This window comes from Oncorhynchus mykiss, chromosome 2 (assembly GCF_013265735.2).
Source record: "Oncorhynchus mykiss isolate Arlee chromosome 2, USDA_OmykA_1.1, whole genome shotgun sequence".
Taxonomy (NCBI): Eukaryota; Metazoa; Chordata; class Actinopteri; order Salmoniformes; family Salmonidae; genus Oncorhynchus; species Oncorhynchus mykiss.
The window spans coordinates 29,495,778-29,505,347 of NC_048566.1; the positions used below are offsets into that span (position 1 = coordinate 29,495,778).

The 9,570-nt window shown below is 41.4% G+C and overlaps 1 protein-coding gene across 1 annotated transcript in view; it reads right to left on the reverse strand.

Annotated features, from left to right (window-relative positions):
- Positions 1-1,089: 1,089 nt before the first annotated feature.
- The window catches only part of LOC110486192 (thrombospondin-3a), a 15,288-nt gene continuing 6,807 nt past the window's right edge, over positions 1,090-9,570 (reverse strand). The window contains exons 16-22 of the mRNA XM_021557617.2: positions 9,461-9,570; positions 8,734-8,912; positions 8,429-8,477; positions 6,702-6,898; positions 4,987-5,159; positions 2,047-2,186; positions 1,090-1,930 (exon numbers count right to left, since the gene is read on the reverse strand). The exon at positions 9,461-9,570 is cut by the window's right edge and continues 72 nt beyond it. Coding sequence (XP_021413292.1) covers positions 1,869-1,930; positions 2,047-2,186; positions 4,987-5,159; positions 6,702-6,898; positions 8,429-8,477; positions 8,734-8,912; positions 9,461-9,570 — 910 coding nt within the window. The 3' untranslated portion in view covers positions 1,090-1,868. The remainder of the gene's footprint in view (positions 1,931-2,046; positions 2,187-4,986; positions 5,160-6,701; positions 6,899-8,428; positions 8,478-8,733; positions 8,913-9,460) is intronic.

Here is a 9,570-nt window from a genome sequence, read left to right on the forward strand (position 1 = left end):
GCTTCCAAACAGTCCCACTGTCTGCACCTGACACTGGCTGGCTAGCTTCCATGTGGGGACCTTTGCCAACTCCACTAAGTCATTCTCTTCCCTCTGTCCTTGTGACTTCACTCTGAAAGTTCCCACATATTGGGATAGGAAGCAGTATTGCACAAACTCTGCATGGCCAGCAAGACCTAGGATGACAAATGCCTATCATATTGCACCTATTCACACCTGAGAGAGAGTTAGTCAGGATAGAGCAAAGAGAATGAATGATCAGATTGGAATCCAGCCACAGTAGTCAGGGGTCAATAGCAGGACATCTCAAGCTTAATAGAATAATGCTTAAAATACTCCATTCTAAATGGAATCCAAATAAATGTTCAAGTCTGTCCTCAGCAGGGTAACTCGTTTTGTTGTTATTACACAAGTAGAATGGGAAGAGGCTTTATTTCACTTATGTGGTAACAAAATGCTCAACTCCATTACAAAGTAAGTTACAATGTAACATGTTAAAATACAGTGTTATCATTGAGTTATTACAGTGTTACTACACTGGCATAAGAATAACGTAATTAGGCTATGTGACACATAATATATGATATTAAATATATCAAGTTCTGTACAATGTATATGGATTTTTATGACTGGCTATTATGGTGGAGCAGAGAAGCAGACTGTTGAGACAGACTGGGCAGTTCAGTCAGTTGAGCCCTGGGGTCTGTCTGCTCCTGGGAGGTATGATGACAACCACAGCACTCAGCGGTTAGATAGAGTTAGCACAAGTGTCACCACATACATCACTGACTAGATGACCTTGGAACAGCAGTGCTCACTCACAGTTGCTCTTGATTTATTTGACCGTTTTTTTAAAAGTAGTATCGTTCATTAGCATTCTTGTTGTGTACAGAATCACAAAGGTCAAATAAACATATTTTTAAGAAATTCAATTGTTTATTCTTTTTTGAGGACAAACATTGTTTGGCTCTTTGTTTATGCTTCTGTTGAATTAATCAGTTAAAGATGACTTTATTCATAGAAACACTTCCAATAAGGCTTTATTTCATATTCAATTACTGGGCACAGAATCAGATGCCCAGGAAAGTATACACTAGAATCCACAGAGATCCACATTTATTCAAAATAGGGACATAATTCCACTATTAAAGGCTTAACGTAATATGGCTAAATAACTGCAAGTCTACAGTCTCTTGCTACAGATCTGTTTTTTGCTGCTGAGATGACATTATCTGATCATGACAGAGTTACCAGGAGTTTCATATCCAGAGGATGTACAGTATTTATCAAATTCCCATCATCCCTGTAACGTTAGCTTATGTTTTTTATTTTACAGTTAGATATGAGATGGAAAAACACATCCTTTAACTGTTCGGTCTTAAAACACAAAATGGAATCCATGTATTCCTATAATAGCTGTAAATACAAAAACACAAAGCAACAACAGCACTCACACCCAACGCAACAGTCAAACTCAACGGTTAACCGCTGTCATTCACACAACCACCGTTCATACAGTGAAATTGAGGGCAAGAACAGCAACTCAAACCCAGAAGTAACACAGTCCTACATACATGAATTATCATGTATACTTTCTTCCAAAGTCTCTGGTACCTTTTTGCTTTTCCAGTCTGGTATAATAACAATGTTGTAAAATGGTTCTTCTTCCTCCTTTACCACAACTCTGAAACCCCTCCCCTTTCACTCAATGGCAGACACAGTCACACACATTTGAACAGCAGTTGGAAGTCTGTACTGAGAGGCAGTAAGAGTGTGTGTGTGAATGTGTGTGTGAGAGTGTGTAGATAGACAGTGCTGGACAGGTTACTCATCTACATGCCTCAGCACTCACACATCCTCGAATCATCTCACACCTTGATGTGCAGCAGGACCTGTTTGCGATATGGGTTGAAGTCGTCTGGAACAGTGTCTAAGAAACAACAGATACATGAAGCAGAACATACAAGTAAATTAGTTCACTAGCATTATGTTGTTCAATACAAGTATCGTTAGTGGTTAGTAGCAAAGTGAAGAACGGAGTCTTACCGTTGCAGCGGTAGCGCAGGTTGGACCAGATGATGTTCTCTTGGGAGAAACAGAAGACCCCCAGTCGTCCGCCTCTCATGGTAGTGTCAATCACCACGCCAGAGTCAGCCACAATCTCCGTCCCCTCATATAACTTCACCCTGCCACAGAGCGCGGGACAATGCACAAATCAGGGGACTTTTACATTCCCGTGTCATTTCTAGCCATGTTCCCTCTGGTAATTATCAAAATGAAAGTCATCCACACTGTCTTTATTTATACCACTGTCACATACCCATAACATGTGATTGTTGTGGGTAGCTTTAGTACTTGGCATATGGTCATATAAGAGATTAGTCAAATGAAGTGCCACCAAACTAAAACCCAGTGGCAAGTAACCACAGAACTCAAAATGGGTGATTTGGATGAACAGAGAAAGAGAGACAGAGAGCAAGCCCAGCCCCTGTCCCAGCCACTGCCTGAGTGAGTGCAGTGCATCGCTGCAGTGCTCCATTGACTCCTCTGCACAGCATACAAAGCAGGTGTCTCTCTGTTTGGGTCTGAATAGGGCCTCCCTGCCTCTAAAAAGACCTGTCTCTCTCTCTCCACTCTCCCCTCACTACACCCCACTGGAGTGCCCCCCCCCCCCCTCCACAACCTCCACCCCCCAACTCTCCTTTTCTCTGGCAACTTTTTTTTATAATGGGCAGTGGCATGTATTCATGGATGCCAAGGGAAGCTAGGCTTCCCCCCAAAAAAATTACAAAAAAATATATATACAAAATAATGTATATTTTGCCTCTCTGTGTTTCATAAATTTCCTTCAATTCGCAACAAGCTGAATGTATCTCATCAGAGAAAGCATCTGATCTAACGTAACAGTGCCCCCCTGTCTCAGTATGTGCAGCATATCTATCTGATGCTGTCTGATCAGAAAGAGTATGAAGTTGTTGCTGCCCGTAGCATTGAATGCATGGGAGGCCAGCGAGCATTTGGTCTCCATTGAAAAAAATATATTAAAAAAATAGCCAATCAGTGTTGAGCTAAACTGTGTGAGCTCAACACTGAATGGTCCTGGAGCACCAAAAAAAAAGTGTCAAGGGAAGCCAGTTTGGATTTGGCTTCAGACTAATCACATCACAAGCCAAACATCATTATTGTCAGAAAAAAATGTGAATTGTTGCATCTCCTTGTGTTGTTGTCTTCCGGAGGCTAGCTTGCTAAAATCGTCCCTTTCCTAAATTGGCAATGGATGGAGATAGCGATTCTGATCCAACCATAAATTCGTACATTGTCCCCAGGTAGTATGCTGGCCTCGCGCATCGTTGCCCATGAAAGGTAGTTAGGCTAACTAGCAAGCATTTTAATCAGGTAGCCTAGGACAACAAAAAGTGTGTACTATATGACAGAGTTATAAGCCGTTTAGGCAACATGAAAGAGGAGAATGGAATTGGCGTTTCTCTACAAGTAGGGTGAGTCAACATGTTTTTCTACTTATACGTTACGCAAACACACACAAATACACACACACAGAGAGAAATCAGTTACATGGACAGCCACATCATATTTAGCTTACGTTGATTGGACTAAATCGTTTTTGGTATCTTTTAGTTGTCACTGTATTAGACTAAGCATGGGTGATTAGATGATGTTGATGTTGAAATGGTGCTGGAATAGTGAAGGCAGCTCCTGTTTTCTTTGCAACTTGCGGTAACTCTCCGTGGTTCTAAATCCATAAACATTAACTTGATTGACCATGCTGTAGGTCATGTAACTGTTTGTTACATGCAATATGTTTTGTGGACTTCACCAGACAGATGTTGCTCTCCAGTTTTGTAATGAAACAAATATGTGGTTGAATTTATTCTGCCACTGTGTCTTCTTATTGTATATATATCACAGTGTCAAGACAGGCTATAGAGCAAATAAAGCAATTATCACAACACATAGGTTATATAATGGCTTTTTGTTCTGGTTTGGCTTCCCCGGTGATTTTACCCACGCATCGCTACTGATAATGGGCCAGAAATGTAAGGGTTTTGAGAGATGCTCAAACACAGGTATTGGTTCAAATGAATGTGTCTTTTGAAAATGTCTAGCTGATGCTTTGTTGAGCACAATGTGGTATTTATGCCACCCAATAAAGCTGGTTTCTTAAACTATTTGCATAAGCAATATGTTCCTCGGACATGACGTCTGATTTAAGATATTCTCTTTCACTCTTAGAATTTGACAATCTGCTTGAGATTTTTCCTTATTCTGCTATGTTACTCTCAGTGCTTCTAGTCAGACTCCCTCACACTTGTTTATCTTTCAGTTTCTTTCTCTGTCTTTGATACTCTCCCTGCTCTCTCCCTCTCTCGCTTTCTCCCCCTCACCTCCTCTTCTCTCTCTCTCTTGCTCTCTCTGTCTCTCTCAGACCCCCCACTCTACAGTAGTTTCCTCTGGATCTGCATATGAACGGGCGCTCAGCAAATTCTTGCCAAGGATTTGGTTGACATGGCAACGGGGACAATAGATGGCCAGGGGGCCCGGTCTCTCTGTAAAAGTCACAAAGAGGTTTAGGAGGGAAAAATATGGAGTATATATTGGTGAATAGCCACCCAGTCCACCAAACTGCCACCAGCCATCTTTCTTTTTCTTTTTTTATCATCCAAGCCAAGGCAGTGTAAACTCCCTCTAGTGGTCAACAGTGGTCACACACAGCCGTGTAATCACAACAGTGTCCTGTCCAGTGAGGATGAACTCAGCTTCAAGTTCAAAGCCATCGAACACATCTGCCCCCGAGTAAGTAAAAAACAATGGAAATCTGATACATAGTTAAGCAGGTACTAAATGACTTCAGATCATAAATTCTATTGACAATAAAACAGTTACTGAACATCTGATACAAATAGAAAGTAGTAAATTAAAATCAAATAAAAAGAATAAAGAACTGAGAGAAAGAGGGGTGTGGCCTACCTGATGTAGCCCACCTGGGGCCTGTGGCTGAGCTGCCAGCGGTAAGACGTCTTGTCTCTCCAGCCCACATTCCGTGGGTCCGACCACAGCAGCTTCACCTCCTCGTTGGTGTCCCCTGTGTGCCACAGTGCGTTACGCAGGTACTCACCAGGCCCTGTACGGGACTTCACTGCCTGGAGGGGGACAAGAGAGAGAGAGAGAGAGAGAGAGAGACAGAGAGAGAGAGAGTTTGTTGCATATTCTGAACCCTGTAGTATATGCTACTTTTTCCATTATTATATTTCACTGGATAACTATCAAAGGTTTTTAGAATGTCTCTCTACCACAACATGCTTTGTTGTACTTATACTACCGTTCAAAAGTGTGGTGTCACTTCGAAATGTCCTTATTTTTTAAATAAAAGCACCTTTTTTATCCATAAAAATAAACAGAAAATTGATCAGAAATACAGTCTAGACATTGTTAATGTTATACATGACTATTGATTTTTTATGGAATTTCTACATAGGCCCATTATCAGCAACCATCACTCCTGTGTTCCAATGACATGTTGTGTTAGCTAATCCAAGTTTATCATTTTAAAAGGCTAATTGATCATTAGAAAACCCCTTTACAATTATGTTAGCACAGTTGAAAACTGTTGTACTGTTTAAAGAAGCAATAAAACTGGCCTTCTCTACACTAGTTGAGTATCTGGAGCATCAGCATTTGTGGGTTCGATTACAGGCTCAAAATGTCCAGAAGCAAAGACCTTTCTTCTGAAACTCATCAGTCTATTCCTGTTCTGAAAAATGAAGGCTATTCCATGCGAGAAATTGCCAAGAAACTGAAGATCTCGTACAACGCTGTGTACTACTCCCTTCACAGAACAGCGCAAGTTGGCTCTAACCAGAATAGAAAGAGGAGTGGGAGGCCCCAGTGCACAACTGAGCAAGAGGACAAGTACATTAGAGTATCTAGTTTGAGAAATAGATGCCTCACAAGTACTCAACTGGCAGCTTCATTAAATAGTACCCACAAAACACCAGTTTCAACGTCAACAGTGAAGTGGCTGCTCCGGGATGCTGGTCTTCGAGCCTTCATTTCTCAGAACAAGAATAGACTGACGAGTTTCAGAAGAAAGGTCTTTGTTTCTGGACATTTTGAGCCTGTAATCGAACCCACAAGTGCTGATGCTCCAGATACTCAACTAGACTAAAGAAGGCAAGGTTTTATTGCTTCTTTAATCGGTATAACAGTTTTTAGCTGTGATAACATAATTGTAAAAGGGTTTTCTAATGATCAAGTAGCCTTTTAAAATGATAAACTTGGATTAGCTAGCACAACATGCCATTGTAACACAGGAGTGATGGTTGCTGATAATGGGCCTCTGTACGCCTATGTAGATATTCCATTAAAAAACTGCAGTTTCCCGCTACAATAGTCATTTACAACATTAACAATGTCTACACTGTATTTCTGATCAATTTGATGTTATTTTACTGGACAAAACATTTGCTTTTCTTTCAAAACAAGGACATTTCGAAGTGACCCCACACTTTTGAACGGTAGTGTATATCCAACAGCAGTGCAATGCCACCACAACATGCTTTGTTGTACTTATATCCAACAACAGAGTCTATCTGAAAGTGATTCTCAGGAAGTGTCCCGATTCAGCCAAGTTTCTTATCAGTAGCACCACCTATGGGCTGCTGTGTTTGTGTCCCATCACTCACTTTGAGCTGCAGGCCAGGTTGGGCCATGGCCCTGAAGGGTGTCGACTGCCAGTAGGTCTGCTCTGTCTGTTTCCACATCACCACGTAGAAGGAAGAGGAGTCCTGGTAGCCGAAGATGAAGCCTGCATAGTCGTCGTCCGTCACCGTGTTAATGTGGAAGGTGCCCTCAAAGTCCACCCCATTGAACGCTGTGTAGCCTGGGGGAGGTTATTGCGTTGAGTCAGGTCAATTCAGTTAATTGGAATTTAAAAATATACAGTACCAGTCAAACATTTGGACACACCTACTCATTCATTATTTTTACTATTTTCTACATTGTAGAATAATAATGGAGACATCAAAACTGTGAAATAACACATATGGAATCATGTAGTAAGCAAAAACGTGTTAAACAAATCTAAATATATTTTATATTTGAGATTCTTCAAAGTAACCACCCTTTGCCTCGATGACAGCTTTGCACACTCTTGGCATTCTCTCAACCAGCTTCATGAGGTAGTCACCTGGAATGCATTTCAATTAGCCGGTGGGCCATGTTAAAAGTTCATTTGTGGAATTTCTTTCCTTCTTAATGCGTTTGAGCCAATCAGGTAGTGGTGGTATACAGAAGATAGCCCTATTTGGTAAAAGGCCAAGTCCATATTATGGCATGAACAGCTCAAATAAGCAAAGAGAAATGACAGTCCATCATGGAGGTCAGTCAATGCGTAAACTTTCAAGAACTTCGAAAGTTTCTTCAAGTGCAGTTGCAGAAACCATCAAGCGCTATGATGAAACTGACTTTCATGAGGACCTCCACAGGAAAAAAAGACCCAGAATTACCTCTGCTGCAGAGGATAAGTTCATTAGAGTTACCAGCCTCAGAAATTGCATCCCAAATAAATGCTTCACAGAGTTCAAGTAACATCTCAACATCAACTGTTCAGAGGAGACTGTGTGAATCAGGCCTTCATGGTCAATTTGCTGCAAATAAACCATTACTAAAGGGCACCAATAAGAATAAGAGACTTGCTTGGGCCAAGAAACATGAGCAGTAGACATTAGACAGGTGGAAATGTGTCCTTTGGTGTGATGAGTACAAATTTGAGATGTTTGGTTCCAACCACAATCTCTGCATGTGTGGTTCCCACCTTGAAGCATGGAAGAGGAGGTGTGATGGTGTGGGGGTGCTTTGCTGGTGACACTGTCAGTGATTTATTTAGAATTCAAGGCACACTTAACCAGCATGGCTAACACAGCATTCTGCAGAGATACGCCATCCCATCTGGTTTGCGCTTGGTGGGACTATCCTTTGTTTTTCAACAGAACAATGGCCCAACACACCTCCGGGCTGTGTAAGGGCTATTTTACCAAGAAGGAGAGTGATGAAGTGCTGCATCAGATGACCTGGCCTCCACAATCACCCGACCTAAACCCAATTGAGATGGTTTGGGAAGAGTTAGACCGTAGGGTGAAGGAAAAGCAGCCATCAAGTGCTCAGCATATGTGGGAACTCCTTCAAGACTGTTGGAAAAGCATTCCAGGTGAAGCTGGTTGAGAATGCCCTTGAATGAGTAGGTGTGTCCAAACTTTTGACTGGTACTGAATATATTTATTTCCAGGACCTTTTCAATACACAGCTATACTCAAATCACTGTATAGGCCAGAATTTGAGTAATTATATTTAGAATACATCACAGGACCAGGACAAGAAGTAACAAACAACATAACTCATAACATCAACTTACCCACAGCTAAACCAGGATCACTGTTCATGGTCTGAACTATTTCCATGCCCTGCAATAAAAGAGGATTCGCTAATATCAGAATCCGTATCCACAATGAATCATACATAAGAGCGTGACAAATATGCACAATGCAATATACCATGCTTTAGTCTGTAGTCAATGCACTAGCATAGGCCTATTTATAACAACCATAATAGTCCTCCTTGTAAACTGATTTCAGAGTAGGAGGATAACCTTAAAGGGATATTTCAGCCTACAATCAAAGTTGTTCATGTGTTGAGCCAAACAGGGAGGTCAAGGGTCACCTGATTGAGCACCACCCAATTGGGATCGATCTGGGCATCGCCCTCTGGATCCAGAATGACTGTCTGATAGGCTCTGAAGTCTGTCAGAGTGACCTCTGAACTCTCAGGGCACACATCAATCAGATCCCAGACTGAATCGTTGTCAAAGTCGTTCTCACACACGTCGCCCACCCCGTTACCTGGGAGAGGAGGGGGAGATGGCCATAGTAAGACAGAGGGGCACTTCTGAAGCATGTAGCGATGCAGAAGTAAAAAAAATAAGCTAAAACTTGAACATTGAACTATCCCTTTAACGGTTGGTTACTGTTAAAGGGATAGTTCACTGTTCAAGTTTTAATAACGGTTGGTTACTGTTAAAGGGATAGTTCACTGTTCAAGTTTTAATAACGGTTGGTTACTGTTAAAGGGATAGTTCACTGTTCAAGTTTTAGTAACAGTTGGTTACTGTTAAAGGGAGGGTTCACTGTCCAAGTTTTAGTAACGGTTGGTTACTGTTAAAGGGATAGTTCACTGTTCAAGTTTTAGTAATGGTTGGTTACTGTTAAAGGGATAGTTCACTGTTCAAGTTTTAGTAACGGTTGGTTACTGTTAAAGGGATAGTTCACTGTTCAAGTTTTAGTAATGGTTGGTTACTGTTAAAGGGATAGTTCACTGTTCAAGTTTTAATAACGGTTGGTTACTGTTAAAGGGATAGTTCACTGTTCAAGTTTTAGTAACGGTTGGTTACTGTTAGAATCTTTCTGGTTGGGGTTGGTGATAAGTCTGCAGTTGTCTTGAATGTCTGGGATCCAGTCATTGTCATCGTCATCGTCACAGTCGTCCCCAAGGCCATCGTTG